Here is a 15,219-nt window from a genome sequence, read left to right on the forward strand (position 1 = left end):
AGAAGATCCTGGCAATTACAGGCCTGTCAGTCTCGCTTCTGTGCCTGTTAAAATTATGGAGAAGATTATTCTGGGAGTTACTGAAAAACTCCTAAAGGACAATGCAGCCACTGGTCAGAGCCAACATGGGTTCACTAGGGGAAGGTCATGTCTAACAAACGTAATTTCCTTCTATGACAAGATCACCCAGCTAGTTGACCAAAGGAAGCCAGTCAATGTAACCTTTCTGGATGTCAGTAAATCTTTCAATACTGTCTCTCACAGTATCCTGGACAAATGACCAGAATACAGTTAGATAAAAGCATAATAAGGTGGGTGAACAATTGGCTGACAGGCCAGGCCCAAAGGTTTCTTGTAAATGGGGTTACATCAGGATGGCAACCTGTCACTTAGCGGGGTTCCCCAGGGATCCATTTTAGGATCAGTCCTCTTCAGTGTTCATAAACAATTTGAATGTAGAGTTGAAGGTTTTTTGACAAATTCATGGACAATACCAAATTGGGTGGTGATGTTGACTCCGTCGAGGGTGGTAAGGCCTTGCAGAGAGATCTGGACAAATTAGAGAGCTGGGCGATCACCAACAATATGGATTTTAACAAGAGCAAGTGCCAGATTCTGCACCTGGGAAGGGGCACCCCTGGCTACATGTACAGACTGGGGGACGAGATGCTGGAGAGCAGCCCTGCAGAAAGGGATCTGGGGATTTTGGTCAAAAGCAAGCTAAACATGAGCCAGCAGCGTGCCTTGGCAGCCAGGAGAGCCAACTGCACCCTGAGTGTATCAGGCACAGCACTGTTAGCCCAGTCAAGGGAAGGGATGGTCCTGGTCTGCTCTGTGCTGGTGTGGCCTCACGTCATGTGCTGTGTGCAGTTTGGGGTACCACAGTCTAAAAAGGGCATAAAGCTATTAGAGAGTGTCCAAAGGAGGGCTATGAAGATAGTGAAGAGTCTAGATGGGAAGATGTATGAGGAGCGGCTGAGGTCCCTTGGTTTGTTCAGCCCCGAGCAGAGCAGGCCGAGGGGAGGCCTCATGGCGGCCTGCAGCTCCCTCACGAGGGGAGCGGAGGGGCAGGCGCTGAGCTCTGCTCTCTGGGGACAGCGACAGGACCCGAGGGAACGGCATGGAGCTGGGACAGGGGAGGGTCAGGCTGGGGGTTAGGGAAAGGTTCTGCACCCAGAGGGTGGTCGGGCACTGGGACAGGCTGCCCAGGGCAGGGGTCACAGCACCGAGCCTGACGGAGTTGAAGTGTTCGGACAATGCTCTCAGACACAGGGTCTGATTTTTGGGTGGTCCTGTGTGGAGCCAGGAGTTGGATTCGATGATCCTTGTGGGTCCCTTCCAACTTGGGATATCCTATGATTCTATGAGCTTAAATTACACTGGTGGGCTAATGAGAGTTAATTCTATGCTTTGTACTCTAACATATGAAACAAAATTAGCAACAATTTCAACTTTATTTCAGAGAGTATCCAACATCTCATGTATAGCAATGGGCATAATTGAAACAAACTATTTCATTGGTAATTCTTGGAAGTGCTTCACTTGTATTTCATTCTTAACTCAAAAAAAAAAAAAAGTATCAGTGTTTATACTGAATATTCACCCATCTCCTCAGCATCTACAACAGGTCATCTGAGGGAGAAACAGCACGTCCCCAGCCTGATCTTTTTATTGGTGTCCTATAGCCCGTTAGAGTAATTAGGTAAGTCAGTTCAGATTCCAACAGATCTTACTACACATCTTAAGGACCTCAAACTTAGTATCGTGTAAAGGAATGGTGAAACAAAATTTTCTACTGGAGAAACTGGAGAGTGGCTATCATATACAGATTCAAAGAGATTCAGCACCCTGTAAATCAAGGTAGAAAAAAATCAATGCAGTCAGCTGGTTCAAAAAAAAATGGAAAAAAAAAAAAAAGTGGAAGGAAAAGCATTGAGCCTTGATGATGGATTCCCTGAGATCAGAGTACGTGATCATGGTAGAGAAACAAGCAGCTGTCAGCAGCGATGCATCAAACTGTAAAGGTCACACACCACTTTCAAGTCAAACAAGACCTTCCTTGATTTTTTTTTAACTAACAACAAAAAAACAACCTACCACCATCGTGTTGTCAGCCAATATTTACAACTGCTCAAGTCTAGGCAAAACTTAGCCTGAGGAAAACGAAACTTTCCTTGAACTACCTCCGCTTATAATCCATGCTCCATGCAATTATACTTATTTTTTTGAAGAGTTAATATGCAAATAGCACAAAAGCAAGCATGCAAAGTAACAGCGTACACATCCCAGTTTTCCCTCATTTAAATCTAAAACAAAAAAAAAAAAAATCTGAAGCAGACCAGGAATTTAGGCAAACCCTGCTTTCCTAGGCTGAACACTGGAAGGTTGAAGTATTCAGAGCAGAACTCCGGGGTAATTTTGCATCTTCTGTTGCCAAAGGAGCTTAAAATACATTGGACATGAAACATTTTGCTTGTGATCTGGAGTAAAAGAAATGGCCAGTGCCAGGTTCGTGTTTTGTTTTTTTATTATGAAAAGATTAAAGCATTACATTTCACCAGATACAAGAATTTTATTTCTTCTGACGTTACAAACATCTGAATTATCAAGAGAAAATGTTGAGCTATACAGTCTGACGTTAATTCATCAATTTAATGTATATTAGTACATGCTTAAAACATGGTCAAAATACAGAATCACAATCAGTACCATGATGCTTTTAAATCTGAGAAAAGACAAAGAATTGAGTGCAAGAAATTTCCCACAAATGACTATACACTCAATTACAACCTCAGAGCAGAATCATTCCAGAACAGTTGGTAGTTACTCATGCCTGGCTCATTCACATTTAATTTGGTAAGAACTTTCATTTTAAGAATTTGATAAAAACATTTTAAAAAATAAGACATTTAACAAATGTGAAAAAACATGTTCATTCTTCATGGGAATATAAGGGTTGCTTGCCACTCCAGTCCTGAATTGCCTGTATGTTTTACAAATCTTTACAAAACTAATTGTATCCATTTTGGTTTCAAAAACATAGTACATCCAAAAAAATAAAATGACTCTACTGATGGGTAATAAAAAGACATGAACATGTATTTAAAATGACTTTTGTCATTTGTAAATCATTTCAGTAAAACAGCTATAAGACAAGTTAAACATAGTACAATAAACCATGCATCTTCTGACTTGTCAGATCAGCTAAACTACTCGGTTAACATACAGCAACACTTTTCAAACACTTTTGTAAATTCCGCTTTTCTAGCACAGGGGAAAAAACACCTTAAATTTGTTCTTCAAGTGGTTCAAGGCTGTCCAAATGTTTTTTAGGTGCATCATCACTATGACGGCTTTGGCAATGGGTTAAATGTTTCTTAAAGCCTCGGGGAAAATTTGATTCAAAATTACACCGTGGACACTTCAACAAACTTTGACCATGAGCAGCAACGTGGTTTTTAAGAAGAGACTCCAAGAGAAAAGCCTTGCCACATATTTTGCATTTGTATGGGCTTTGAACGTTATGCTTGTTGACTAAGTGATGCAAGACAGCACCTTTTTTCATTGCACGACAGCAACAAATTTTGCAGTAATACTTTCCCTTGCCACGCTTCATGTATTTTGCTATTTCTTCCTCAGAAATGAAAGCCTCTTTCTCCTCGGTAAACTGCAGCACGCACTGCGGCTGAAGGGGAGTAGACGCATCCATTTTGCCCTCTTTGCTGTAATCAGACGATTCCATGTCATACTGCTCTTGGTCACTGTTGGATTCTTGCTCCTTCATCTCCATCGAGTCCATCTCTGTTTTTCCACACTCGCTGCTGTTTAGTTCCGAATCCGAGTTCTCCTGGTTTTCCTTCCTGGGCTTCTTTTTCGGGCACGAGTATAACATGTCTTCTGGTGATTCTTTGGCTAATATGGATTGTTCGTCCTGTGAAAACAAGTCATCCAGTGGTTTCTGATCATCTAAACTTTGAGAAAGAAAGTCACTCTCACCAGACTCACTAGGTGTCTGGGGCTCAGAGGAAAAACCTGCAACAGACTTATGAGACTCGGAAAACAGCATGTTTTTCTGGATTTCAGAAGGTACAGTAGTTTCAGTGTGTCTCTGGACATCAGAAGACAAAGAAGCAGCAGGTTTCTGCATCTCAGAAAATACAGCTTGCTTTTGAATATCAGGGGATACAGCAGATTTATGGGAGTCAGTAAAAATACCTTGTTTGGGGGTTTCGGAAGAAACACAAAGAGACTGTTTCTGGGCCTCAGAGAAGAGGCCATGTTTGTGAATTTCAGGAGAAGTTGATTTCTGAGACTCTGGAAAAGAAGCATGCTCCTGAATTTCAGGGGAAATGGGAGCAAGTTTCTGGGCTTCAGAAAATAGGGCATGCTTCTGGACCTCAGGAGAAACAAGAGCTGACTTCTGGGCTTCAGAACATGAGGCATGTTTATGGCCTTCAGCAGAAGCAACAGATGTAGACACCTGATTCTGAGGTTCAGAAAAGACAGCACGTTTCTGGACATCGGCAGAAACAGCAGGATTCGATTTACGTGACTCTGGGAACAGAGCTCTTTTCCGATGTTCAGAGAAATGGCCCCGTTTCTGAACCTCAGAGGAAGCAGCAGAGGTGGACTTCTGAGATTCAGAAAAAAACATAGATTTCCGTGACTCAGAGAGTTTCCAAGATTCAGGAGACACCGAAGCAGAAGGCTTACGAACCTCAGGAAAGAAAGAAGGCTTCCAAGAGTCAGACGAAACAGCGTGACTAGACTTCCGAAGCTCAGGAGAAACAGAGGGAGAATGCTTCCACGTGTCTGGGGACAGAACAGGTTTCCAGCCTTCAGGGTAAACAGATGAGATGGGTTTCCATGGCTCAGAAGAAACAAGAGTAGACTTCTGGGATTCAGAAAAGGACGTAGACTTCCACGAGTCAGAAACAAGCCTCCTAGGCTCTGGCGACGCAACAGGGCCAGACCTTCGGGACTCAGGGGCAGACCTCCGGGACTCTACGGACATGGAGGGCTTTGAAGCCCAGGGAGAAACAGTAGAAGACTTCTGCATCTCATGAGGCGTAGATCTCCAGTGTTCGGGGGAAGCAGTGGGACCAGGTCTCCATGACTCCGGTGAAACCGCGGGAGCAGGCCTCCGGCTTTCAGGAGAGGAAGCCGAAGCAGGCCTGCGCGTTTGAGCAGGGTGCCGCCGGGGCTCTGGAGACACGGCCGGGGCATACCTTCGTGGTTCGGGGGACACGGCTGGAGGAGGTTTCTTTGGCTCTGGGGACACGCCTGGGGAGTACCTGCGGGGCTCCGGAGACACGGCGGGAGAATGGCGGCGGGGCTCGGGTGACACAGCAGGGGAATGGCGGCGGGGCTCGGGTGACATTGCTGGGGAGTGGCGGCGGGGCTCAGGTGACACCGCTGGGGAGTGGCGGCGGGGCTCGGGTGACACTGCCGGGGCTGGTTTCTGGGGGTCTGGGGAAACAGCAGAGGCTGGCTTCTGCGGGTCTGGGGAAACACCAGTGGCTGGCTTCTGCGGGTCTGGGGACACAGCAGGGGACGGCTTCTCTGAGTCAGGGGACACGGCTGAGGCTAACTTCTCTGGATCTGGAGATGCAGCCTGGGATGACTTTTCTGGATCTGGGGACGGGCCCTGGGCTGACTTCTCCAGGTCTGAGGAAGTACCCTGAGCTGACTTCTGGGACTCCGGAGACCCTGACGATTTCTGAAGCTTGGGGGAAACACCAGGTTCAGACTTGGGGTGTTCGGGAGAAAGGGCAGCTTTGCGGGACTCGGGGGAAAGGGTAGGTTTCTGTGGCTCCGACGTGCCACTCTTTTTGGAGGAATCGGAATCTCCTTCTACCTGTTCTTTCCTCTCCTCATTCCATTTCGCAGGCGCTGCGTGTTGTGCTGTGATGTGGTAATACACATTGCAATACATCTTGCTGGTAAAGAAACACTTGTGGCAGTGAAACAGTTTTGCGCTTTTTTGATAAAATATAAGTTTACCCAAGCCAGCAGCATCCATCTCATCACAGTACTCTGGGTGTATGGTGCCCATGTGAATTTGTATGTTTTCATAGTCCGTTCCTCTGAAGCTGCAGTGATCGCACTCTAAGCGCTCTGTGGTTTTACGCAGTATCTGCAACATGTCCATTTTTCTACAGCCAGTAATAGTGTTCACAGCACTTCCCCTTTTAAAGCGCAAGCTTCAGAGTTCCTGCAATAAAGGGAAAAAATCTGTATAGTTAGCTCTCAATGTCAGTTTCAGCTATTTGTCATTCTTAAATACCTGAACGTGCTTCCCTCCCCCCGTTTTAGAAAGCATTGCTCTTGCAGGAGCGCTAACTGCTCCATAAGGAAATCCAAATACAGGCTTCTCCACCTTTTCCAAGTCATCATACATCAGCGGAAAACAAAGCCTGTGTTTAACAGCAGGCCTTCCCATCGATGTAAAAACTCCGCAAGTAAACCATAAGAGCCCAGGTAATGAAGAGCTAAGTTTAGACTCCGCTTGATAAACGTGACTCGCTTTCTCAGTTGTTCTTTCTTCCCAGACTGGAAGCGTTTTTGTTTGCATTATGCGTGTAAACTGAACTCAGAAAGTACTTTGAGACAGTGTCATTGAAAGAAAGCCATTTCAAAACTGCATCTTCACCATAAAATTTCAAAACAACTCAGCTGGTTTTGACAAAGCCAGAAAAAAAGAATTTCAAGGAGAAAACAGTAGCATAAAGCATAGGCTCTTCTTTCCTGTTAAGCACTATTTGCATTTCACTATACACGAAAAATAAAAGTTGCTGCTCATAAAAACTTTATCCATTATGAGAACAATTTTTTTCCACTCCATTTTTCCATCTTGCTGCCCTAACACCACCAAAAAAATACTGTTTCAAAAAAAAAAAAAAGGAAAAAGAAAAAAAAGCAGTGACTTTTCTCCCATTTGTGCAGTTGACAGCCCTCCGTATGCAAAACATGTTTGTTTGGGGATGGGATGGAAAATTCTCAAAATTACTGTTTTTATTAGACCTCAAAAAAAAAAAAAGGAAAGAAATGCAGCATCTGAAATGCAAATTTTAATGATTTGGCTAGATTCCATTACCTACAACAAAAAGTTACCCAGATTAGCTACAGCAATAAACAGAAAACAAAGACTAACCATGTTGTGTAAGTCATTTTCACCTAAAACATGAGAGTTATCGCTATGCTAAAAAAGCATATTTGGACATTTCTCAGTATGCATGTGAATTGAACTTATTTTTGTTTTTGTTTTTTTCTCATAGGTTCAAATTAAACAGGTATTACACGCTAACATGCCAACCTAATTTGGGGTTTTTATAAGACATGCTGTTTCAAAACACGAAGTTTGTGTGTCAATTTAACATTATTTTTCCTGCCTAAACACATATATGAGACTAATAACAAATCTAAAAATGTGCATCTAATGCAGGTTTTCGTAAATTATTCCTGAAGTGTTTTTAACCCTGGTTTCTTACGAAATGAGACATACGCAAACACGCTGCCCTTCAGTGGATGCCAACCAAACTGGACAAAGCAATACAGTCTCAGGCTGTACAGCTTTCGTGAGACTCAGTAAAAGAGCAGAAAAGCTAAAGAAATGTCTCCACTGAGGTGGTAAAGGATGAAGACTTCACTTAACAGTTACCGGCTCTGTTCAGCCTGTAATCAGTACACGAATGGTCAGTACGCAAATAGTCGGCAAGCCTGCAGAACAAGCAGCGGCTGGCTTGGGTTATAATTAGGGAAAAAGGGAGGGAATTAAAAATACTGCAGAGGTGAGCTGGTTTGGAGCAGGGACAGAATGAAAGCAGAGCAGCGGTACTGCTAAAGCAGGACACGGACACAGCAAAAAATAGGAAAGGGGAACTGGCTGAGGAGCAGGGGGCACGAATCCACAAGAAATAAAGGTTCACCAGTTCGGTTGCTCAAGGAACGACTTCTTAGCATGCGCTATATAAAAGCAGTTTACACTAAATCACAGGAATAGGCAGCTTTTCAAAGAAATGAGACTGTATTCCAGTCAGGAATCGTGGTGGGTCCATGGGTAGAGCCTGAAGAGGAATCTTGCTTTATGTATATGAGAGAAATGAACAGCACCTGACTGGGTGCCATCTACGCACGATGAGAAGTCACTGCGCTGCTCTAGCGTCTGAACTGGAAGGGCCCTTTGGGTATAAACTGCTGATTTCCAGCACTATCAGCAGCCATACAGAAGACTTTTAGTTGCAAGACCCACCAAAATGTCATTGTTAACCACAAGACACTTCACAACATCTTATGACTAATTTTGTATCACAGTAAAAGACCAAAACAAAACAGGAAGCCAACAGTGCTCAATGGCCTGTTTCTCTGCAACAGCAAACAACTTGTTGGAAAAACCCACCACAAGCCATGTCCTAACACTCCAAAAGTCCTAAAAGTCCTCAGGAATTAGTGTGTGTGTGTTGTTGTTTTTTTGTTGTTTTGTTTTGTTTTTTCAGTTGGGGGATTTGGAGCAATGACGGGAGATTTCAATTCGAAAGCCAAAACCACTGATCATATGAGCTATAGAACAAGAATGCTTTAACCAAATCTCAGCAGAACGTAATTAGGACAATAACAACATACCGCACTAATCACATCTTCAGAACTGGAAGAGAATTTGAAATCGGTGGTAATCCTGAATTCTCTGTTTTCTTTCCTCTAGAGAGCAAAATAAAAAATGTCTCTCCGAACTGTGTTTATCACAACATATAACAAAGTTTACCAGGCAGTCTCTTCCACTCTTTTCATAGAATCACAGAAAGGTTTGGGTTGGAAGGGACCTCAAAGCCCACCCAGTTCCACCCCCCTGCCATGGGCAGGGACACCTCCCACCAGACCAGGCTGCCCAAAGCCCCATCCAGCCTGGCCTTGAGCACCTCCAGGGATGGGGCAGCCACAGCTTCTCTGGGCAGCCTGTGCCAGGGCCTTACCAATCTCTGAGGGAATAATTTCTTCCCAATATCTAATCTAAATGTAGATTTTAGTTTAATGTCATTACTCCTTGTCCTGCTGCTACACTCCCTGACAAAGAGTCCCTCCCCAGCCTCCCACCCTACCCTTTTATTTAGCCCTACCTTACTTTACAATGGATGCTTCCATTTTCTTTCCAAGTGTACCAGTGAGAAAAGGTCCCTGGCTCCTTTCCCCAAGCTGCCCAAATTGCTGCTAAACTGTTGTGACCAGGAGGTAATTCTGGCACTGGAGAAGTTTCAGGCACTTCCTCGGTTGCTCCTCCAGATGTTCAAATGTTGACGTTCAAGCCCCTGGCGTACAAAGCAATGTTAAAGTGCTTTCTCCTACACCGCCACCACGCACCACGTTTGGCTTTGTAACTCCAGCACGCTGCAGCTGGCAGTCGCTGTAGAAAGTGCCTCTCCAGCTGACGTCCCTACGTAATACTGAGCATGACATCTTTGGTACTGCAGCGTCTTAGTCCACAACTCTATGGACTAGTCCACCTAGTTTTAGAGATTTTTGCCTTCAGCTCCTGCACCGGCACTTGTTTTGCGCTGGATCGTGCCTCAGAAGCTGCCTCGCCTCGCTGGGCACACGCCTGAGGAAGAGCACGTCACTGTTTCCTAAGCAGTCGCGAGCCAGCCAGAAGCCATACGCTCCGCAACCAGGATCCACGGCCGAGGACCTGCACGAAATGCGATGTAGCACGTGCTCGGCAGCATCTTTGGGGCAACACTGAACAATACGGACCATGCTCCTTCTGCCCAAACGTTTTACCGCGGCCATCGAAGGGACCTAGCTCCGCGCTGCTCCAGCTCATACCCACAGGACCGCACAGCGCACTGGACCTCCCTTAAGCGCTATTTCCACACCCCCTCCTACTTCCCTCACTCGGCTGCAGCACCAAGGAAAGGAACACACACACAGAGCCGAACAGAACTAGTTATCTGGTCTAAGGATACACTGGAGCTGAAGCAGAAGCCTGAAGCCCAGCATTTATGCTTGTGCTGTGTCCTCACCCTGCCTTCACTTCCAGACAAGGTGCTGATGACAGAGGGAACCAGCGCGGAGATTCGGGAGCTTGTAACACCAGGTTTTAGCTAAAGGACACCAAGACTTCTTCAGACTTTCCCTGAGCCATGAAGAGTCTCCGCTGCTGCTCCACCGGACATTTCTCCTCATCCCCTTCTTCCACTCATGCCTAGAGCCTACACTCAGAGGTTCCTACCACCAGCCACAAGCTCTCCCCTCTCTCCACAGAGAGGTCAAAGATCCTTACTAATTCCTGTCCCCGCACCGCAGCTCTGGCCCCAACCTCCTCTGCCACAAAAGAACAACAACTCCTCAGCATGGGAAAAGGACTGGTAACGAGGGTCCAAATCTTCCTGAGAAAAGAACAATGATCACTACTTTTCTTGCATGGTTCTCAACATGAGAGACTGAGGCCACGACCTGGTAGAAAGAATCAGTACCCGAGAAGTCAGGGGCAACGAGAGAACCGCGAATTCGGACTGTGTCCATTACAGGGCAACCACGGAGGGCGGCCAAAGAGCAGCAGCAACCTCTGCTGTGCGCACGTTAGACTGAGCGACGGCCCAAGGTAATGCACAGGGCAGACAGACCTCCTTGTTTCTTCCCAGGCAGTGCTTACGGCCACTCCGGTCAGTTCCTGGACTCAGCACCCCACCACCCAAGAGGGCCCTGCCATGGAACTAGCTGCGCTTCCCAACACCTCTCGAAAACCTCCCAGCGGTACAAAAGAAATCTGCAGGAGACACCGTGCACCAGCGAGCATCCAGCCAGCGGGTGGCACAACACAATGACTCTGGCAGCTAACAAAATGTCTCCGCCGCTCAACCTCATTCCAGTTCCATAGCTACACCTCCACTAATCGTTTCAGATTATTGTTATTTTAATAAACATTTTACACTCGGTACTGCAACATTTAACATATCCTCGCATCTCTCCTGTACAGAGGATAAGCTGTGATCGTCATGAGGCAGTGCCAGAGGGAAGCAACGAAGGCCTCGAAGCTAAAGATCTACGCTGCCTGCGAGTACAGAAAATTACAGGTTGTTCTTAACATGACACGCAGAATTTCAGAACGCTGCAACAAGTAGTCTGCCTGCCGCATCATTCTTTGAGATCAGGCCATCCTGGCTCTCACTGACAGAAGGAGCTGTTCCTCTTTTCCTCTTGATAAAGACTCAACCCTAGTGAGCCACAAGCGGAGAATGAGGACGTGCAACACACATCGGCGATGCCAGTGCAGCCAGGAAAGCCCACAGAAGGTCCTATATTTTATATGATTCCCTATGCCCACAGTGGATTCTCCACACCCAGTGTGACTTAAAAATGGTGCTGCCATCCACACAACCTCAAAACGACAGGTAACACACCAGCAAGAAGTGGAGGTTTCCAGCAACCTCCCACTGATGCGCACAACGCCATTCCAGCGGTTATTAGGTTCATGACACGAAGGATGAAGTAAGGCCATACTCCTAGGAATGCTCCTCCTGTGAATTCTCCTAGGAAGAATTCTCCTGTGAATTCTCCTAGGAATTCTCCTCCCTAGGGATTCTCCTAGGAATTCTCCTCCCTTTACAGAGGGACACCTTCGCAATTCTACCCTGAGGGGCATCGTCACCGCACAGGGAAGATGGATATTTGTTTTTGTCTGCAAACCTTGGAAGTTTTTCCATGGGCAAACAGTTCAGCCACATCTCCTGTCAGTGAAGACTGTAAATCTTGTTCCCAGCACAAGGCGTCTGGACACAGCTGCATCGTTGTCGCTATGAGCAGGAGCGGATCCAGACTACTGTTGTGCTTAAGCAAAAGGGAAAGTGACACACTGCTGCGGTGCCAAGAAGTAGTCGGCAGCCTGGTGGCAACGTGACGCTTCTCCTGAAGCTGCATCCCTGTGTTGTGGCTGACAGAACACAAGTTTAGCTCCCAAAGGGAGCGGCACATAACCGTCCCTGTGGTGTGGCGGAGCGGGAGGTGAGAGGGTCAGCAGGAGGTGAGAGGGTCAGCCCCAATGCCCTGGGAGCAAGAGAGGCAGCGCTATGCTCTTGCTAACCCGCGGGGTCCACCTGTGTGCTCACAACCCACCTGCCGGCCACCAGACAACCCACACGTGCAACGTCCCACCAGCAACCATCGCTGGACCTGGCTGGACATCACTGGACACGAAAGAGAGGTGCACACACCGTGACCTAACCGGGCAGCGCCACCGGGAGAGCGTCAGCCACCAGACCCAGGCAGGAGGCTGCTGCGTGATGCGGTGCCGTGGGTTCGAGTCCGAGACCGCTTCGCAGGGACATCGAGACCTGAGGCACGTGCGGATGGCTTCGGAGGCGTGAAGGAGGCAGCGCTCCCGCTGCCCTGCGGGACCTCAGCCTGCGCTGGGAGAAGAACAAGCCCACGGAGCCACACCGGCGCTAACACGGGCGCCGGGAGCAGCCTCACATACAAAGTAGCAGCCGCAAGCCCCGGGGCGGGCGGCTCGAACCCCTGACGGGGCTGCCGCCAGGCTCACCACAGGGCACGGCCAGCCTCCGGCAGCCGGCCCCGCAGCCCCGCGCCTCCAGCACGGAGCCACCCCGCTGCCCGCCGCCGGACACAGCCCGGCCACGGCCTGCGAGTCCCCGCCGTGCCCCAGCCCCGAGGCCCGCCGGTTCCCCCCCTCACAGCGGCCGGGCCCCGCCGCCCCCCGCTCCCCCCCCCAACGGCCGCCGGCCATTTTCCCGCCCCCCCCCAACGGCCGTTACCCGCTCCCCCCCCCCCCCCCCCGCTCACCGCCGAGGCGCCGCCGGGCCGCCGGGCCGGGGAGGGGCGGGGCTCACGGGGGCGCCGGGAGGGGGGGAGGAGGAGCCCGCCCGCCGGCCAATGGGAAGGCGCCGACGGAGGGCGAGGCCCCGCCCACTCGCCGCCGCTCCCCGCCCCCTGCTCCCCGGGCCCGGCTGGGTCACGTGGCGCCGCCGCGGAGGGGCGGGGGAGGCGGCTCGCGCGGCGGCCGTTGGGGCGGTTGGCGGCCGTTGGGGGGGCGGCGGGCGGAGGCGGCGCCCTCATGGCGGGGGGCTGCCTCAGGCTGGGGTCCTCCCTCACACAGCCTCACGGGCGAACTGGTCTACACAGCGCGAAACGGCTCGGTTTCCTTTTTCTATCTCTTTTCCCAGAATTAAATCGCCTACATGAGTTTCCCTTAAAACGCTAGCATCCCTCATGGGCTTTCTCCGCTCCAACATCTTCCCACAGCTCCCTTCCTGGCTGATACTCAGTTATAAATCTAAATTATGTCAAATTCGGAATCTGTTCCTAGATTCTAAATGAATTTTTCATCAGTCCCCGTTAGACATTTTCAGCAACACCTGAAAAGATTGTGTTTAATTCACGAAAGTCAGGAACCCTTTGTCAATCCAATACAGTACACTTTTACAATACAATACAATGCACTTTGACAATACGATACGATACATACAATACAACACACTTTTTCAAACCGTCGTGTAAATGCCGCTCATCACCAGAGCTGCGCCATGCAGAACTATGCTGGCTGGATTCGCTGCACTTGTTCAACCTTTCTATTTTTGTTGGCCCCAATGTGGTGCTAGGAAGGGTCCTTCCATATCAGACTTCCATTTATCATGGCATTACTTAAATCGGCGTGGGATGAAGCTCACTATTTGGCCAAGACGAGATGATCTTCCCCTTTACATTATTTGTGTGGTTGTGTTTAGTTCTGCCTGTTCCAAGACCTTTGCGTTATTTATTTTGGCTGACATTTTAATATCAATATTTAGTTCGGGCAGCCACAAATAAAACTCTTGTTGGATGGTCTTACAGTGCTCCAGTGACTCCCAGCAGCATGTTTAGTACATTGCTGCTGAGGATTCAACCCGTGGCAGATGCTGCCGTTGTTAGATTTACGTATTCTTAAAAATTGCACTTCTCCAGCCTACGCAAGTGACCATACCGGAGGTGCAGATACCAGTTTGGGTGAGAGGTCCTGTCCAGAAAATCAAACTTATCTCCCATTCTCAGTAGGATTCTTTAAGGCCATATCCATTCTCGTGCCTCTGTTTGTTATTTTTTTTATCTCCTGACTATTGGACGTTTGTTTAGCGCTTCTGAATAAATAGCTGGTCTTTTGCTAAATATTTTTGGCCATCCTGTCTTGGATGCAGATTTCATCAGCAAAGCTCAGCTCTCCAGGATTAAAGGATTCCAGGATTCGGTCCTTCGGAAAGTTTACAAAACCTAGGGCAGGATAGTGCTGCCTTTCATTGATTCATGCAACACTCTTGCATACTACAAAAACATTAACATTTCAAAAGACTCTCCACAGAACAGTAGTGGTTACTGTCACAACCATTTTCCCTTTAATAATTTTTTGTTGACTCCTTTCCCCCATTATTCTAAGGTTTTCTTCCTGTAGAAACCTAAGTGCAACAGTAGCAAACAGTGAATGGTTATAGGAAAGCAATTTAACAGAGTAAGAGTATCATGATACAAAATGCTCCCCTGCCCTCTGTTAATTTGTGGCACAGAGTCAAAAATACTGTCTTTGCAAGAAATTTCAGTGGTGTTTTCCAGTTCTTACAATAAATCCAGTTAAGCTGAGCAGATTTTGCCTTGGCTCTTGTACGTGCAGTTGTAATATTTGGATGATACTAACATCTGTTCATGAGTAACGTATATGGATAATTTAAGCAGCATTCAATATATCAACTATTTCTATAATAATAATATATCAACTATGTTTACTTACATTAAATGACACAAATTTATTTTTGATGTAAAGATTCAACAACAAAAAATATATATAAGATATAAAAACTAATAGAAAATCATTTTACAAAATCATCAGTAGCAGAAAGCCTGACAGAGAGTATGGTCAATAAATCATTTAGAAGGAAGCAGAGGAAGTAAGGCCCGGGATTTTTTTATTTTATGTTTATTTTTATATTATTATTAATAATAATTTTATCTGTATTCTTACTAGGAGCTTAAGGAAGCCTCTTTGAAGGACCTCTTTTGAAAGACTGAGATGGCTGAAACATAAACTGATCTTTCACTTAAAATTGAATCTGCAATCAAGAAAATGCCAGGGCGATAGTCTGACACCAATTCTTTAAAATAATTTCTCTGGGGTTTTGTAAGTTTTCAGAGCAGTAGATCTGATGTGGACATCTACCAGGAAGATTTGTATTAAAAACAAACAAA

At 47.1% G+C, this 15,219-nt stretch overlaps 1 protein-coding gene across 7 annotated transcripts; it reads right to left on the reverse strand.

Annotated features, from left to right (window-relative positions):
- Positions 1-2,509: 2,509 nt before the first annotated feature.
- CHAMP1 (chromosome alignment maintaining phosphoprotein 1) lies at positions 2,510-12,866 on the reverse strand. Of its 7 annotated transcripts, none has more exons than XM_083804035.1 (4): positions 12,793-12,845; positions 9,114-9,302; positions 8,623-8,697; positions 2,510-6,214 (listed from the first exon to the last, which is right to left on the reverse strand). In XM_083804035.1, exon 4 carries the CDS (start codon positions 6,149-6,151, stop codon positions 3,287-3,289), a length of 2,865 nt encoding a protein of 954 aa, XP_083660161.1. In that variant the 5' UTR covers positions 6,152-6,214; positions 8,623-8,697; positions 9,114-9,302; positions 12,793-12,845; the 3' UTR covers positions 2,510-3,286. The 7 variants fall into 7 exon arrangements, with proteins under 7 accessions (XP_083660161.1, XP_083660160.1, XP_083660166.1 ...); XM_083804034.1 differs by lacking the exon at positions 12,793-12,845 and adding an exon at positions 11,680-12,669; XM_083804040.1 differs by lacking the exon at positions 12,793-12,845 and having other exon boundaries at positions 2,510-3,931; positions 4,718-6,214; positions 9,114-12,668.
- Between the last annotated feature and the right edge of the window lie 2,353 nt (positions 12,867-15,219).

Source organism: Anser anser (genome assembly GCF_964211835.1).
Source record: "Anser anser genome assembly, chromosome: 1".
NCBI classification, from domain to species: Eukaryota; Metazoa; Chordata; class Aves; order Anseriformes; family Anatidae; genus Anser; species Anser anser.